Source organism: Oreochromis aureus, linkage group 16 (genome assembly GCF_013358895.1).
Source record: "Oreochromis aureus strain Israel breed Guangdong linkage group 16, ZZ_aureus, whole genome shotgun sequence".
NCBI classification, from domain to species: domain Eukaryota; kingdom Metazoa; phylum Chordata; class Actinopteri; order Cichliformes; family Cichlidae; genus Oreochromis; species Oreochromis aureus.
This window is the reverse complement of record NC_052957.1, coordinates 3,467,834-3,486,661: the sequence shown is the minus strand read 5'-3', so window position 1 is coordinate 3,486,661 and position 18,828 is coordinate 3,467,834. Positions and strand designations below refer to the sequence as shown.

Genomic DNA, 18,828 nt, shown 5'->3' with positions numbered 1-18,828 from the left:
GACCAGATGCCACCAGGAGATATGAGTCGAAGGAGCGACAGAGGGGAGTTTATAGGATTCGTGCATGGTGGGTGGGGGCGGAATGATGTCAAGCATAACCTGAAGGGGCATGATCGAGTAAAGGGGGGAAAAAAACATGGTAAGGAAAGAAGAAGGCACAAAGGACCAGAAGGAATATGGGCAAGGAATGTCAACTCGAAACAGACGTCATTATTATCAAGATGTGAAGCGCTCCACGTCTCGGGCACATGAGAAAAATGTGAAACCTAGTTTTTAAAGAAGCATTTCATTTTTAAACAAGCAGACGTAAGAATATAAACGTTTTTCTTTTTGTTTGGGGGTTTTGTGCTTGTCAATTTTACGTACATTTACTTGCAGTGTAACATCTGCATAGGACTGATACTGTGCATAATACATAGTTACAAGAGATGTAATATTTGATGAAATTAATATTGTAGTTTTGTAACAGAGACTGTTATTTATCTTTTTGTTGTTGCTTGTTTAACCGTGTTTATGCATCATACTGTACTCCTATCTATGTTGCATTTATAGGATAACATTACTGTACAACAAGAAATTAATTGCATCTGCCAAAAGTCATTTGCATGTTTTCAGTGTAGTAAAATTCAGATTGAATGACACTTGATTTTTGTGGCGGCACATGTGTGCAGTGTCCCCTCAGATTAGCCTAGTCCTATGTCCAAAACTAGCATAGCGACCTAAAAAGTTGCATTAAAATATCTTCAGTTAGATCTGTGTTTATGTGCTTTTTAGCCATTTTTGGTTTTAAATGGGGAAAAAGCAACACAGCAACATTGTTACTTCTAGTTTTCCCATCTAACTCGTTTCTTCTCCTTACCTTCTCTGTCCTTAGGAGGACTTTCGGAATAAGGTTCAAGATTACATCAAGCATTACGCCAGATGATAGAAGCATTGGTGATCCCCTGCAGCCTGCACCAACTAACCAAACTGCTCTACCTTGCCTCTGCTTCTCTTGGCCAACTCCCCTCCCACATGTGTGAATCAGCAGCTGACTCTTTGACTCGTACCACTCCCCTTCCTCTCGACACCACAGCTCTGGCAACGCCCCGCCTCTTCTGTTCACCCAGTTGCAATAAACTTCACATCGCAGGAATGAAATTAAAAAAAAAAAAAAAAATGGTCACACGTTTAAGAGAGGACTTGCATACACGAGAAAATAACGCTTTAGTTAATCGGTCAAGTGTTACAGTGACCACACTGTCTGTCTGTTGTGGCAAGACACACGAATGACGTCACGCCGCTGACGAGCCCGTCACAAACGAGCCGCGTGGCGATCGAATTGGATGTGATGTTTAACTGAAGAAGACAACAAGTCACGCTTGGCTATTTTTAAATTTGATGACTCAAGAGAAAGATTATCTGTTACTGTCGGTTCTCTGTTCCAGTGCCTGCCATGTTTGTGTCGCTAAAGCGAAAATGCATGTGAGTTCACAAACATGCACACACACACACACACACACAGTCACACCATGCAGTAAAAGGTGAGCACATGAAAAACACACATTGGTTGAAAGTTGGAAAGCCTGCAGCCCCCAGCCCCATTAGACAGCATGTGAATGACCACACTGACCCATTTTGTTGTCATTCTCTCTGCATGTGTACACACACGCGTGCACACACACATGCACGCAGACACAGCTGTGTGTTTTCAGTTCCAGTGACATAAAATACTGCCACAAAAACAGCCAAATGCACTGTTCAGTTTTCAGCTTCATCTCTTGTCTCTGCACCACTGCCCCCTTCACTTCTTTGTCTTTTTTACTTCATCCGTCTCTACACACACACACACACACACACACACACACACACACACACACACACACACACACAGAGCACAGGTGAGCGCACATGTGAACGCACATGTGAACTTCTGTGTTGCAGATGGAGAGGTTAAAATGGTACAGTCAAAACCTCTGGCACGCTGGCTCTTCATGTAAGCGAAACAACGACTGGTTTTAAAGGAATGATGACGTAAGCCTGAGTCTGTTAACAGCACTAAGCAACAAAGTGCTAAACACGGTAAAGAACCTGGCAACAGAAAAGTTGGAGGAAATCTTAAACACGACTCCAAATGAACTCCTGGATGTACGTAAGCAACACTTAAAATGACTCAAGTTCGTTCTTCGTCACCATCCACATGCCCTGCAGCTCTGAACCTTTCCAAAGATTATTGAGAGACGTGCAGCCACCTTTCAATGATCTTTAAAGTGAGCTGAGAGAAGCACAGGTGACTGTCAGGTGAATTCACAGCAAGCACTCCCTCCTGCCTGCTCTGGTAGCTGCAGAGTGTATCGTAGCCCCCCCCACCCCCCCGCCGTGTGCTGCGTGTCCCCATCCCACCAGACAGTCCTGACATTCTCCAGAGTTCATGTGTGAAAATGTCTCCAGTGAAGATCAGAAGATCAGTAGGTGCGAAAACAGCCTTACAACTTTTAAACTCAGTCAGTTTTATTTTATAGTCGCTGTTCAATGCTGAGCCAAACCGATAATTGAGGTTTTTGACTGATCTGCACAAACCCCCTCGTTCTGCTCCCTGAGGGAGATTTCCGAGCTGACAGTGTCTTTCTAAAAACGACACTATTCCAGTCTCTCCTCCTCTGTAAGCGGACTGTATGATTTCACTATCTGAATGTGTGTGAAGAAAACAATAGCAGAGGTTCATAAAGACTACTCTGTAAATGATATCTGCATACAGACGTGCAGAGTCTGCTGTTATTGCTTGTAGTCAGAGTTGATCTGATTGGTGAGCAGGCTGTAGTTGCAGGCAGGTGTAAACCATAACTGGCCAAAAGAATATGAACCCTTGGCCCAAATATATCTCCACTGGGTACATCAGAAGCCCAGAAGAGTTGGATGCTGGTTCAAGCAGCTGCATCAGCAGGCGGGTTTCCAGATTGCATGAAAACAGATGGCAAGATGGTGAGTAATCTGACATGCTAGCAGGATTACTAGCTAACCAGCTAGCTAATGTGAGTGGCTTTAGATCTGTTAGACGGCAGGAAGGCGTCGTTCTGGCCATCCATGAAATCTATCAAAGTGCAGTACTTAACAAAGCTATTAGAACAACTGTCATAAAAACAGAAATCACAAATATTTGAGAATTCTGTCAAAAATGTGTTTTTTTTCTTTGCAAAAACAAACTGATTTTACATTTTATCCCTGAATTTGAGCCGCAGCACGGGACTTCTCTGAGAAGTAACCTTCAACGGCAAAAATGTAATTTGTAATTTGGCATCTTAATAAAAAAAATAATAATTGTGATTTTCTTTTTTTCAGCATTTTTGTGAAACAGGAAATTAAAATTTCAGGGATCATAATAATTGTATTTTACCATTTAAAAATCTAATTTTGATTAAAGATCTTGTGCGTACTGCACGATTAAGCATTACAGAAACTAATACTTTTAATTTAGAGCAGCAGTGGCGTAAACCTTACCCTGGGTCGGGGTCTAATAAATGTGTGGAGCTCTGCAGGCGTGGTCACAGTCAAAACTGGGAAAAGTGAGGAGGAAAAAAAAACTGCACAGATTTGGTGGGAAACGCTCTTGAGGCAGTTGGCATGTTTGACACTGGATTAAATTGCTACCTCGAGTGCTAGTTAACTAGTTAAACTGTATTGGCGCCTCTCGGTTGACTAGAGCAGATTATGCTTTGTGGGATGGCCGCTAGGAATTCTGGACTAACCAGATAATGTCTCCATGAACCTCTGCTGCTGTGGGTTTTGGCTAGTGATTGTGTTTTTATGTGTCAGAGTGCATATGTCTGTGAGTGGCTGTTGCCCGGCCTTGGCTATCGCTGTGCCTCCGGTTTGAGTCTGCAAGCATCGCCTGTTTTCACCCGTTCAGCTTTGTTTTCACGTCTGCATGAGGAAAAAGTCTCTGTGCGAGTGATGCAGTTTACCGAGGATGTAGAAATGTAGAGGCAGAAGATTGAATTTTTGTGTAGGAAGTGTGCGTGTAAGATTAACAAAAATGACAGTTTGTGCTTCTGGTGTGTGTGTGTGTGTGTGTGTGTGTGTGTGTGTGTGTGTGTGTGTGTGTGTGTGGGCAGTTACAGTGTGATTTGTGGAGACGATGTGACTTGTTAGCATGCTCTGGTTTCCTCTTTCCCTTCTTTTATAAAATCTGGATTCATCAGCTCAGATCATTTTTATTTTCTTAACAAACAGAACAACACAAACACCTGACTGCCAAAATAAAAGACCCAGGAGTTTAAAAAAAAGTGAAAGCAGTCCCAAATCTGGCTACCTTACGCTTCTGTCCTTAAAGTTCATTAATTGGCAACAAATTGTCACAGTAGTTTTTGCCTCAGCCCAACACTCAGTGCTTTTTCTTGGCCTTAATAAAACTTTTGCTTGCTGTTGGAGATCTTGTTATCGGTGTCCTTTAGTTTGGCAGTTTGTGGTGTTGGAGGTAATTTTGGGTTGTTTCCTCCTCTTTTTCGGATGTTTCTCTGGAAATGTCTTTGCTTCAGTTTAACTCCAGGGCCAGAGGAACGAGATTAACAATCTGTTCTTCTTCAGATCCTCGACGTTTTCTTTCTCAGATTGTATATCCATTTTTTTAAGGTATATTAAAGAGTATATAAATGAAACTAACGTGTCTTGTTTCTTGTGTTGATCGAGCGTTCGGTGACGTGTGCTGTGTCTGTGTCACTTCACGAAGAATAATTATTTTAACTGCTGCCGCGCTGCTGTCTCCAACCATTGACTGTGACACTAGTTAAGTGGCTGCTTGAGGCTGACCATTAACAAAGTAATTATATGTGTACATAATTGCTTCTGTGTACCGCCCATTCTGTGGTTGTAGTTCTGTTATCAGGCTAACCCAAACTGAGCATGTCTGGAAATAAAGGAAGCTCTAAGGTGAGATAAAACCTGCGAGTGGGTATCACAGGTATCGCAAGTGATTCTTCACTTTACAAATATGCAATTTGAAGGGAAAAAAAAGCATTGAAAGGTCCTTTAAATAAAAATGTGGAGTAAATGAATAAAAGGAGTAACAAAATTTTTTGAGTGTTTACAAAAAATATTAAATGTATTTGTGTTTGCTGCTTTTTTCCTTCTGTACATTTGCTTCTTACACATTTGTGCATACATGCACATGAAGTGTACCTTCAGCACACAACCGTCAGCCTTTCAAAGCTTTGACTTGGGTGGAAAAGGGAGGCAGACAGTGCTGACGTCTGTCAGTCATCCCCACAGCCTGTCATTACGCCGGGTTTTGGAGGATGCACAGTCGCACTGTTCCCATGCCCTGTGGCTATGCAGCCTCGTGGATTTCCTGTGTGTGCAGTGACAGCTGACAGCCTCAACCAAATAATGAGAAGGCTGAGTGCTATAAATCATATTTCTCCAGTTCCTTGGGTATTCCAGGCCCCGCTCACCTACAGTGACTGTTCAGCCTGGATATAATCTAACCAATAGAGTCCTCTCCAACCACGCTCAATTATCTTTAAGCAGATGTTTCCATATCCTTAAATAGCCGACTGTAAATGATTAAATACTAAATAAATAATGCAAAAAAAAATTAATGGGGAACTTGAAACCATGTGGACTCCACCATGTGGAGATTAATGGGCTCCAGTGATTGGTTGGTCTGATTCCTATTCAAATCACACTCACTGGATACTTTAACTCAATGCAGTGGTGGTAAAGTCCAGCGAGCAGCAGTTCTCTGGGAGAAAATGCCTTGTTGATGCCAGAGGTCAGAGGATGATGGTCAGCCTGCTTCGAGCTGATAGGAAGGCAACAGTAACTCAAATAACTGCTCATTACCACCAAGGTACATCAAACCTTCAACAGATGGGCTACAGCAGCAGAGGATCGCACCAGGTGCCGCTCCTGTCAGCTAAGAACAGGAAGCTGAGGCTACAATTTGTACAGGCTCATCAATTTTTGCTGCGACATTCGGATGGCAGGATCACAGTTAGGTCAGAACACCATAAAAGCACCGCTCCATCCTGTCTTACATCCACAGTTCAGGCTGGTGGTATGGGGAAATATTTACTTTGCACACTTTGGGGTCCTTTAGTACCAACTGAGCATCATTGCTGACCATGTGCGTTGTGTATGACCACAGTGTACCTGTCATTTAATGGCTGATTACAGGATAAAGTCACAAAGTGAACTCATATCAAACTGGTTTAATTAATGATGATGGGTTCACTCTGCAAGCAAGGTGTACCTAATAAAATGTCCAATGACAGTGTAGCCTATCGTGTATGTAAAATGCAGTAAAGCGTGTGCATCAAATCAAGAATAAAGTATTACTAAGTACTGTCTGACTAAAATATCCTATAATACAACTTAACTGTACTAATTATAATTCAGTTTCATTCATTATTATTTATCGCCTCCACAGTGTATCTTTTGTCCTGTCTTCCTCCCTTCAACCCAGAGATTCCTGTTAAATAGGAGTTTTTCATTCCCACTTTCACCAAGTGCTCATAGGGAGGTCGTCTGATTGCTGCAGTTTTCTCTGTTTTATTATTATTGTAGGGTCTTTACCTGATAACATTACCTGATACTGTGATTTAGTTCAATATAAATAAAAATATGTTGAATTAAATTTAAATACCTAACATTTTATGAGGAAATGAGTCATAAAAGAATAACAACTTGGTTAATCAACTGTGCTGTATAGGAAAATATATATTGATATAAATGTACACTACATGTGAAATGAAATACCAAATCAGAAATAATTTGTGCAGTTACTCTACTTTTAAAGATTATAGATAACTTAGAGGATTAAACTGCATGCATTCACTCCAGATCCAGATAATTCATGATTATCACCAGTGTCCCTGTGGTACATTGTAGCGTTAAATGGTGTTAGGTACTTTTGAATTAATTTGTCTTTTACTCTGTGGCTTTTCAGCTGAGTGATGCTGTTGCTTGTTATGTAATTGAACCTCACTACCTGAGCAGAAGCTGTAGTTTTAAGGGCATTACATATTACCTAACAACTGCTCCATTTCTAGTTAAAACCAGCGCTGAAGAATAAAAAAAAAAAAAACTTTGTCGGATAATCAACAGTTAAACCAAGCGTTCCTCCTCATATGTCACGCTTGTGTGTCTGAAGTAATTCACGCGTGAAGCCACGGGCGCTCATGTTTATCTAAACTGAAAATCCTGTCAGAGCTGAAGTTTGATATCCCTTCTTTTCCTCCTCATCTCCCGGCATCTCTCACCCACACACACAATTACTTCACATCTCTCCTCTTTCCCTCCTCTTCCAAACAGCAACAACAGATGCAGCGATCCGATCCCAAGATATGCAGTGAAGCCAGTGTAGCAGACAAGATAATCAGAGGATGTAAATTGTATTTGCGCCCATCAGCATCCAGTGTGAGTTTCCTGTGTGTGCATTCGCTGAAGGGCACGGGAGGTTCAGGGGTTACATCAGAGCAATTCCCAGTGGTTTTTATTTTTAGGCACTCACTGAAGAACAGTCTGAACAGGATCATTATCTACCTATGCGCGCTCTCTCACTTCCTGCTGACATGCACATCAGGTTATCTTATGGTGGCTGTTCCAGAACAAAATATCATTTTTCTCCCCTTTCAGTGGCAGTACCATTATTTTTTTACTTTTTGTTTTTTTTTGCCTTCTCATTTTTCTGGCTGTCTGCAGCATCTGCAGCACATTACGTGCAGCAGAGTAAAAGTTTTGTCTAAATATGGAAGGCAGGTCAGTGCGGACACACTCGTATAGAGTGCGGGGAGAAAATTGCAGGTTATTGCTAATGTCAGTCAGCACCGACGCTGGAGATTAAGAGATGTCAGAGAGTTGTGTCATTTTCTTTGTTTCTTAATTCTCTGTAAATGTGAGTGTTGTGCGTGTTTGTTTTCTCTGTCCATCTCTGTGCGTTTGTGTTGGTGACCTGGTGGGCGTTCGGTGTCAGCTGCTTATTTCTCTGCTGCTTCTCTGTCTTTCCATCACTCAGCTGCGTGCAAACTTCCGCTCGTCGGCCACGCTCGCTGCTTCTAGCTGTTTCCAAGCTGTATCTCATTTCTTCAGCTATTTACCGCTCACTGGTTCTGAACAAAATTTCAGCACTGGGCTGGAGCACTGTGAGGAAAACTCAAGTAAAAAGTCTCTGTGGCACAGACCGGCCGTGACACCCATTAACACCCTGACTATGTGACCTATTAGTATTCATTAGTTATCACGTGAGTTTTCACAACACAGTTCTGTTTTGTCGGAGCAGAGACACTGACGGTGGCTTCAGTGGTAAAATCAATGATATCTGGTAAACCAATAACCAGTGTTACTTTTTTGGTGTATTTTAAAAAAATACTCTTCATCACTCTCCGTGGCCTGTTCATGGAGCATGCGCACAGTCTGTTAGTTCAAATGATTTGTCAAACATCCCTTTTATGGAAATATGCACAGAGCCTCCTGAATGTTAGGATAGCCATGGCTGCCGATTGGTGTTGAGTCAGTTAACATTACGAACATCTGGCTTTATTATTGCTAAAGCTATAGGTTATTATAGCTTCAGCAATAATAACTTGAAGTGATTTTCTGGTTGACTTGTTTATGGACGCCCTTCCTTAAAGTCCCACCGCAGCATTTCAGGTGAGTCGTGTTATGAACTTTAGATCAGCAAACTGTGACTTTAACACTTACCAACGATCAGTTAATCAATCATCTGGCTGTTACGTTCCCTCCTCCTTAATATAGAAACATTAAGGGTGTGCTTAGTTTTCCTCACATGAAAACAACAACTGGCTGTCACAGCTGGTAATGAGAGGAAAACTGAAAGTTGCAGAAGTTTAACCTTCGACTTTCATCTCTGGGTTGAGAAGTTAACATGACAGACTGTGTTTGTGATGGAGGTCCTGTGTGAGGAAATGTATAATCCCAGTTGGAATATTAGTTAGACTGTCATGTAATGTTTGAGCTGAGGTCTTTTTCTCTGCGTTTTCCTTCCTACTTTTCCTTTTTAGATCAGGAATTTCTGCTTTTCTTAAGTCACATGTTTCTGTAACCATGTCTCAGTAGTTCGAGCTGAGCTTGGTTTTATAAGTTGGAGGAAAGATGTTCTCTGAGAAACGGCATGCAGATAATACCGCATATTACTATATGTTACATCAGTATTTTTTTCATTCTAGCAAATAACATACCATACACATCTAATTAAATTGTAGATATAGATTCACTGTCAAAAAATGCATGACTTTATTAGGCACGCTAGTACATTTTGTTATCAAGTTCAACATAGCCAGCCTTTTTTTGTGTGATCTGTCTTACAAAACCTAAACCCCGTCAGAGATGGTGTGAGAAAGTGTTTGCCCCCTTCTTTTTGTATGTTTGTCACACTTAAATGTTTCAGATCATCAAACAAAGTTAAATATGAGAGAAAGATAACACAAGTAAACTCAAAATGCAGTTTCTAAATGAAAGTGTTTATGATTAAGGGGAAAAAATCCAAACCTACATGGCCCTGTGTGAAAAGGTGATTGCCCCCTAAACCCTAATAACCGATCGGGCCACGTTTTTCACAGCAGTGTTACGGCCCTGGCCATAATTTGGATCAAGGTGGCTGTTTGGATTGTTTCCCCCAGGCGCTCCTGTACCCCTAGAGCGGGCTGTAACAAGCAGCAACAACTGCAATCAAACCTTTGCAAACTTTCTTCCTCAGGTTCTGAGCGTGCTCTCATGAAAAGGACTTTTTGACTCTTCTTTCATGCAAAATGGACCAATGGAGGGCTGCCTACTCCCATCACAGACCGATCAGATGAACAGGTGATGAAGGGCCTAAATAAAGAATATTAAAGAAATATAACAGTAAAACAGAACAGGGATGTGGCATAAAAGACAAGAAAGAACCTTTAATTCTGTGAATTCATAATCATCACAAGTGAACTGAGCTGAAAAGAAGAATGTTATACTGAGTTTATTTATTTCACCGCTTGGCGCTGCTGTTTATTTCAAACGTGACAGCTGAACATCGGGGCTTTGAAACCTTTGGCACATTTCAGCGTGTTCACTGCTTATACTCTCCAACAGGCTGATGAAGGAGATGTGGAAAACACTTTCGTTTGTTGATGGCTCGAGTGCATGAATGATATATAGCTTACAAATGTAACTGATCGGTTTTCCAATCTGCGATCTATCAGCGGCAGTCCCAGCAAGTGTGAAAAACATTTTCTGTATTTCTACCTGAATACATTTAAATTCCAGTGATAACGTGATGCAATCAGGTTGTACTGCTACAGTTTTTCAGCTGCCTTTCATGCACAGATTTTAGTATGTTGTGAATTTACAAGTTGCATGTAGAATAGAATAGAATAGAACAGAATCATCCTTGATTGGCCCTCGGGGAAATTTGGTTGTAACAGCAGAAAAAAAAAACACATATACAAACAGAACAGGACACTGAACATCTTAAGCAGAAAATGTATTTAATATAAGCTCATTGTAAATAAAAACAGGGCATTTAAAACCTAAACCTAAGCTCTGGAGTAGGTTATGTGTTCAGCATTAGTTACCATGGTGATTTCGGTCCCAGTCACACACAGGTCTAGAAACCGGTTAGCAACCATTTGGAAACCACTGTCGTATTCACTGACCAACTTGCAAGTGGATTCTGGTGGTTTGCTGTAAAATCGATTGCTGAAGCATAAAGTCCGGTCAGTTACCCCGGTAACCAATGTTTGCAAGGGAAAAGCGTTTTTATTCCACAAGTGGCAGGAGAGCAGGAGAGGGGTTTCTGGAGGTTGCTGGCAGCTTGCTTTGTTTACTAGCAGGTTGCCATGGTCCCCAGGAGTTTGCATTGAAGATATCAACTTATCCGCAAATGCAAACTACTCATCAAGCAGTACTGGGACTCTGAAAGATGCAACGTGAACTAGAAATGAAGAACCTCCAATGTAAAGAACCTTTGACTTTGATAGTGATGTTCTCCATTTCAAGTTTGTGTCGCACTTTTTAATTTTCACGACAGTTTAAAGAGTAAACGGCGAGTGTTTTTAATGCAAACTATGGGCAAATATGGAAATCTGCTAGCAACCAAAACAATCACAAAGAGGACTTTGGTGCAGTCCATTGCATCTGGCAAATGCTGGCAACCTCCAGCAACCCCTCACCAACTGGCCAGAGTATACAGATTTTGCCAGGAGACGCCCCTTTGTGTTCCTGACAACTCTGATTTTAAGCTCAGTATAATCCACTAATGCATTAATCTTGCTTCTGCATGTAATCTGACAGGAAAAACTCTGCAGGAAACAATATTTCACAGAATAAACTTGAACCTAAATAAGCGTGCCATCAATATGACTGATTCTGATTATAGATCAGATTACACATGAAGGAACTTGAGCTTCTCTTGATTGTAGAGTTGCAGTCACAGGGCAAGTTGTTGTTGCTGCACATTCACACATTTGTGTGTAGAATGTGTGAATGGCACACATTTTAGACACCTTTGTGTTTTCAGTGTCTGAGAAACGTCATGAAAGAACTGCATCTATTTTGAATGTAATTATGCACGTCCAGGTGTGTGTGTGTGTGTGTGTGTGTGTGTGCGTGCGTGCGTGTGAATGAGCAGATGCATATGGACTCACACGTGTCTATGTGTGCTTCACAGTGTGTCTAAGAGTAAGTGCCTCTCTATTTCCTTTTGTTCTGTTTCAAAAGCTGCCCACACACTTGCTCCAGCTGTGGGAGGCGTTTCATTGTGCTGTGAGATTAGCTTGGCAGACTGCAAAGAGTAATACATACAGCCATGCCAATTTAAACAGAAGCAATGAACACATCACTGTAATTAAATAAAGCGCTATATCTCTGCTGCTTTGCTGAATCGGGACAACATTAATGTCAGATGAGCTTGTACTTTTCGCATTAGTGCTTAACTGCAGCTTTACAGTCATTTCCTAATCATGCAGATGTCATAAAAAAACTGCAAAACTGATCCACTTAGTTCAGTTTCATGAAATGCTTTGTGCAGTGGGAGAGGATCAAAAAGTATGTGCCAAAAAAAAAAAAAAAAATCCATGCAACAGCACCCACAAGCTGCACATGTGTTTATACCCATATGTGTGTTTTTTCCGGCATTGAATCATTAACTTCAGTGAGCACTGTGCAGGATTTTACATCTCTAACAAAGTATAATGATCACCCACAACAACATTATGATCAAGCCAAACCACACTGCACACATCCTGCAGCGTGATGTGCACTGACTGAGCTTATCTCTTGTAGGAAAAATGACTTTCAGCTGTCATTTAAATAAATCCAAACACAAAAGCTCCAGTCACAAAAACAAAATGAATCATGCCACAGTCGCCTTTGTCTGCAGCTTCAATGCAATGTCCTTCTAATGCCGGGAATATCGAGGGAATATAATCTAAACTTTAAAGGCTGTCTGTCACCGATGTGTGCTGGAATTACAGGAATCAAGCATGTGCTCATAATTGCGTTAGCACAGCAGTTCCTATCAAGCAACGTAAATGTGAGGACAGAAAATGGTGTTATGATGGTGTCTCAAGTGAGAACATATTTCTTTCTTTACATATACATATAATTATACCATTAATTTGACTGTGCAGGGCTCAGTGAACTCTTATTATATTGTCAGCTTTAACATAAGGAAGCATAAACAAAAACTTATCCTGCATTTTCTGGACTCTCTGTAAAACAGTGTTTTGCCTCAGTAAACATAATGTGGATAAACTGAAAAACCTCCCACTCTTTGCTGTTATGCAAATCGTCAAAGACTGAAATATTTCTGCCAAGACTTTTCTTGCAAGCGGCATCCTACACCACTGACCTCATAAGCATTTTCTGAATTTTCCCGTAATGTTTGGCTGCTAATTAGTTTCAAAAGGCACAAAGTTGTCTCAGTTGGTTTCTGTAAATGCAGGTGTTCATGCAGACTGGAGAAAATAAATGGATGCTAAGACTTTAGACTTATTAATTCTGTTCTGTACTACATTTTGTTTCCCTGCTTCAGTTTTTGCAATTAATTCAACCTCATCATAGAGAGTTAAGCTAAAATAGAAATTAGGGGGGAACTTTAGAGGATACCAGATAAAAATGAATGTTTCTTAAGGTGTACTCACACTGGCCAGTCTGCACCATGCCAGAGCACATTTTCACCCCCAAAGTCCAGTTTGTGTGACTAGTGTGATTGTTGCCCCAATTAAGCCACAAAATGCATGAAACCATGAAACCCTTGCTCTGCAAGAGCGCTTTCCAAACCAGTGTTTAAAAGAGAGAGAGAGTAATCACGAGAGAGGAACCGAGTTGGAGCGTAGATCGTTATGGGCAACATGAGCGCAGACGAGTGGTGAGGGGGGACAGTCGTGCTCAAGCAATCCCTGATGTGAGTACAGCCTCACCCACAGAAACATCTGGTGCTAATGAGTGATATATTATAAATGTGTTCTTCTTATTTTAAAATTCATTTTTAAGTGATATAGCTCTCCAGGCTTTCTCAGGGTCTGTCAGAGTTTTCCTTTGGACGTTGGCTGTTTGTATCCTCACTTTCAGTCCAGTCCTTGTCCCTGACAGAGGAATGTTAACTGACATCTGAATCACTGAAGCATAAAAAAGGATGAACCACTGTTGTGTCTACACATAAGAGACAACTTAGAAAAGAACTCATTTGAAATCATGTCTTGAATTTACAAAAAAATGCCAAAAATAACAGTTTGACAGGAAGAAAAGAGTTTAAAACTTGATGTATCTTTGCACAGTGTGTCATTAAAAGTTCTGAGGAACAATAAAACTAGCAGGCCTAAAAAATGATCTACAGCAGTTGATAAATGCTGCTGTTTACTGATTCTGATCAGAAATGGTGTGGGGAAGAGTGACTCACAAGAAGCCATTATTAAGGAAAGGAAACAGGGAGAAAAGGCTTGGTATGCCAAATGTCACAAGACCTGAAAGTCAGTGGCAACAGATTTGATGCAGTGATGAATACAAATGTCCTGTTTCTGGTTGAAATTGTCAATATTTGGAGGCAGTCCGGAGAGGTACAACAGTGAGTGTCTATCGTCATCTGTAAAACACACTGGGAAGCTCTGTGGTGGTTTGGGAATTTTATCAGAATTAATGGAATTACAAACACAAAAAGCAGATTTTGATCTACCATGCAACACCATCTGGACAGCATCTGATTGGCAACGGCTTCATTTTACAGCACAACAATGATCCCAATCACTGCTAATGCATTAAAAGCATAACTGGATAGAAAAACACACAGTGGAAGAATACCAGTGATGGACTGGCCTCCCCAGAGCAGCAACATTACTGAAGCACTTTGGGAGCAAAAGGCAGAAACATCCAAAGAAAACTTTGTTTGACTTCATGAACTATTCCTGAAGATACTTACAGACTTTACAGAAACCTGCAATTATTCATGATTGCGCTAAGAGGGCTGAAGAATAAAGGTAGTCGTACCAAATAAAGGGTGGCTCAATACTTATATATGTGTGTATATATACATAAATATCCTGTTTCACTTCCTCTCTCCCACCATTTTTCCTGCACTCTACATCCGCCTTGCTGTCTCCTCCATCTCTGGAGACAGAACAGTGTAAGGCTTCAGAGAGCAGAGCGTGAGACTGGTCTGATGAAACTACTTAATCTTATGAGAAGACAAATTGGCAACGCATGACTCGCAGATGTACACATCAAGACCGCTACACCGAGAACACGCATTTACTATTTTGTTTTTTCACGTTTTTCACAGCACATTCCAGATGGAGTAATTGAATCATGGACGGATGTTATACTACAGTACCCCAAGAAGTTAATTTCTTTCTTTTAGGCAGTGCTTTGTTAGGTTCAAATCTCCCAAGCTGCCTGTTGGCAGATTGAAACGTTGTATGAGGCTCCACTGGGAGGTTGCGAACAAGACAGAAATACACCAGAGCCACTTGGGAACAGACGAGCTGAGCTCCGAGCCATGAAAATGACATGCATTAACATCTCCAGCAGACATCTGTGAATGACATTAGGTGGTCTATTATCAACATGAGGGGACATCAGGAGGAGGCGAGCTGGAGCACTTCCTGACATGAGGCACTTAAATTCTTCTCTTTCCATCATTTCCCCCTCCGCGATTCTCTTTTTCTTCTCGTTTTCTGTCCCACAGATATTTACTGGAATGGCTGCAGGAAAGTTTCAAATGAACCTGTGTTTCACTCTAAGATGGAGAGATTCTCTGTGGTGTCATTATTTAAATGTTCGAAGCCCCTTTTGACTGGCGGTTCACAACAAACCATAGTTCAGGTTCGATTACAGAGAAGTTTAATGACTGTTATATTAAACCTAACTGACACAGTATTTCATAACTAGCACTGCCTGTGGTCACCTGTATATGGCCACATATAGTTTGGTAGACTGGTACTAGTTTGGGGATGGTTTTATTTGTGCTTCCACAGTAGCCATGAGACAGTGGATGTGATTGGACTGGCTTAATTGAATTCAAGTGTACTTGATTGCATTCATACTCCAGCAGAGAGACCGCCGTCTACTTTTATTTTTACAAGAGCATAACTGTAAAGTGCAACTGTGTCCAGGACAGAAACATAACTTAGTAGAAACATGAAGAGTAGAATCGCTGTGGCAATTGTTTTAAGGTCTGTCAACTTTTCTTTTTGTTCATAAGTAAATACTAAAAGAAAGGTTGTATGTGTGTCCTCATTAGGACAGGGCTTTGTGTGTGGGACTGTGATGTAATAAGTAGTGTAATGAATTACTTTCTCCTTTTTGAATCTATCCTCTTTCGTGACTGTATATGGGTCCGCCTTCACGCACAGTCACAACAGTCTTAGAGCTTACGTTTAACTGAGTACTGAAGTAATCCTCAGACGTGACAGCATCACACAGTTGCTGCAGATTTTTCACCTGTGATGGGAATGTTGTTTCTCCACATCCCAAAGGAGCTGTGCTGTGTTGCAGTCTGGATTGATCCAGGTGTTCCACCTCCTGACTTGAGTCCTCTTCCATCTTGTGTCAAGCCAGTTGTTTCCAAGCTTGGTGTGAAAACTGATAAAGCTCTAACATGGACAAAAACAACAAATGTGGTGAGAAACGGCTTTTTTTATTCAGCTGTGGCAGCTCTCTAAACTTAAACCTTTTATCTCTTTATCTCTGCAAGTTTTACATGCATTTATGAACCAATTGCTTTCCAGGACCCCGAAAAGGTGAGTTTTCACCAGCTTTATAAAGGCCACGTCTGTCTGACTTGGCAGGATGTTTCTATAAATACACCAATGGATATTTTCCTGTTTGTTGCCTTCTATGACGATGACCTCACGAGCAATGAGGTTTCAAGCATAGTTTTCTTGTTAATTAGTTTCAGCAGGCGCAGAAGTCCCACTTGGCGCCCAACAGCATCCTCCTATTGTACCCCTATAGCTTGTCAAGCGTTCTGAGGTAGAGATAATGTTTCTGTGAGGAAATTAAATGGGCTGCTGAAGTCACTCAAGAGGAGGTGTCTAATATTTTCCCCAGTTTGATGACAAGGTTCACAGAGAGTCAAGGAAATAAGTTGGACTTTAGATGGCAGATAGTGATACCAGCATCCATTCAGGCTTTTTTACACGTACATTTAATTTTGCAGGGCAGAAAAACTGTTAGTTTGATCGTTATTATAATTAGTCTCGTACTGTAAATGAAAGCTACAGAGTAGTTTTTAATTACAGAATTAAAAGGAATAAATGAAGCTCTTCACTACAGTTATGAGAAACATCATGCATAGAAAAGCTATTCACAGTTATAGGAAGCACCTTTGCTCTCAGTGTGTTTACTTGAAATTCTTCACAGTAGCTCTCTTTCACATTTCCATGCTCGTCTGCAGTCGTGAATAATTGCAGGTGACATAAATGAATCGGGCACAAAGTTTCATCAAGCATTCATGTCTTCATTCAAAACCTGCACCTGTTAAGTATTTATGTGCATTAAAATGTTTTTTGCAAGAAATCAGACGGGCTGTCTTAGATCTGTCTTCTTGAAAGAGTTACACAACAACATCTGATCTTCCTCTTTCACCCACAGCAGGTCAGACACTCGCACTTCATTCATGACATTTCACTGTCCTGCAGTTACATATCTAAGTTGAAAATTCATGATCTGTATTAAAGACGAATGAAAATAACAAGAGAAAACTATCACATATATCACTGACATTAACTTTTAATGCTCATTTCAGCAATAGATGTATGTCAAACTTAGAAACGTATAAAAATTGCTAGAGACCAGGTCCCCGCAGCATTCCTCGGGCAGCAGATTAACCCCAGCAGGACAGAAACAGCACAAGGAACACTTCGATACAGCTTCCACAATCCCCAGATCCCAATCCAATCAAGAATTTGTGGGATGTGCCGGAAAAAGCCCGATCCACACGAGCTGAGGTGTGCTGCCAAAACCTCCCCTGAGGACGAGGGGGAACCTGCACAATATTAGGCAGGTGGTTTAAATGTTGTGGCTGCTGGATATATGTTCCCCTCCAAGCAGAGCAATTTAACTGCAGACAGATGTTTACGTTCACCCAAGCACCACACATCATGCTCAATAGCAAACACCGAAGGTTGTGTGGAGCTGTAATTTTCATCTACTGTAGATCGATTGTGCCCCGTCTTTGAAATACAATCCACAGATCTCTAACCTCATGGCTCATGTGCTTCTTCCTTTCGCAGCGACTCTGTTGTTGGAGTGCAAAATGTCTCTGCTGCAATTCACGAGAGCAGTTCTGTTTATATCAGGACAAGGAAAGTAAACGGAAGCCTCTCCAGTGTTGCACGTCTCTGGAGAGCAACTAAACTTTCTTGACAGAAAAGTGGCCCGAAGACTGAAGAGTGGCAAGACCTCGTGAACTTTCAATATTTCCAGTAAGGGTTCAAACATGTCTTTTTTTTTGCAACATCTGCTGGAAGACAAACCAATTTTGCAACTTTGAATATGAGCCTTCTGACCTCCACCCACTCAGTGTCCTTGGTCATTAAATAATCAAATCTGCGCAGTACACATTTGTTAATGTAAGTGTATCTGCTGCTGTTGCACTCACGTGGATTTTGCACTTGAATCTCCTCAGGTTGCTATTCTCCTCCATAAATTATTCACCAGGGAGCTTTAACTCATTAATAAGGTCAGCTAGAGTGGGCGGAGAAGGTTATGTCTGATAGTGAGTCCTTGAAACTCTTAAGCACATAAAGTTTGTATTCCTGCATTATTTCATAAGAATGCACGTTTGTGTAAATGTGTTTTCCAGTTAGCTTGCTAGCATTGGTTTTCTGGATCAGTATTAACTAATGCAGTAAACAAGCACAGATCCCTGGGAGGAAAACAGCAGCTGCTGCAACAATGATTTCTTGGACCACACCATAAAGCTACCTCATTACAAATACATTACATATAAAGATTATAAGCTGGGGCTTTTGGTGCTCCTGCACTCAAGGATTTAACCATATCCATTTCTTCTTCCTGATTTCAATTAACCACTGACCGCATGACTACATCTCAGCATGATAACGAACCACTCTGACAGACAGACTGCAGTTAAAAACGCACTCTCAACTGCTTCATGTTTAATACAACTGGAAGGTTGCTGGTACATCAAAGAGACTTTACCTGAACACCATGTTTCTCAGTGTTAGATCGCTTAGCCAGAAATGATAATCAGGTGTTAATTAAAATAACAAAGAAGGCCTTTTATTCTTTTATTCTCAGCAACAGTAAATAAATGGGCTGTAGAATGAATAACACGCAAAATGCCAAAATGGAATCGATGTCACATCGGTGGAGCAACAACCTGCACACCCACAAAAGTGC

General features: G+C 41.1%; 1 protein-coding gene and 1 long non-coding RNA gene across 3 annotated transcripts in view; both read left to right on the top strand.

Annotated features, from left to right (window-relative positions):
- ube2f (ubiquitin-conjugating enzyme E2F (putative)) overlaps positions 1-4,629 on the top strand; it is a 53,836-nt gene extending 49,207 nt beyond the window's left edge. Inside the window, exons 10-11 of one of the 2 annotated variants that reach the window (XR_005608676.1) lie at positions 875-1,464; positions 1,924-4,629. Coding sequence is in view for 1 of the 2 variants with exons in the window: in XM_031746676.2 (XP_031602536.1) it covers positions 875-925 (51 nt within the window). In the remaining variant the exon portion in view is untranslated. Of the gene's footprint in view, positions 1-874 lie in introns of both variants that reach the window. The other variant, XM_031746676.2, reaches the window with a different exon arrangement.
- Positions 4,630-8,459: 3,830 nt separating this feature from the next.
- LOC120433407 lies at positions 8,460-17,967 on the top strand. The gene is made up of 4 exons (XR_005608525.1): positions 8,460-8,625; positions 9,692-9,795; positions 15,939-16,082; positions 17,697-17,967. It is a non-coding gene; the product is annotated as an uncharacterized LOC120433407 (long non-coding RNA).
- Positions 17,968-18,828: the final 861 nt, after the last annotated feature.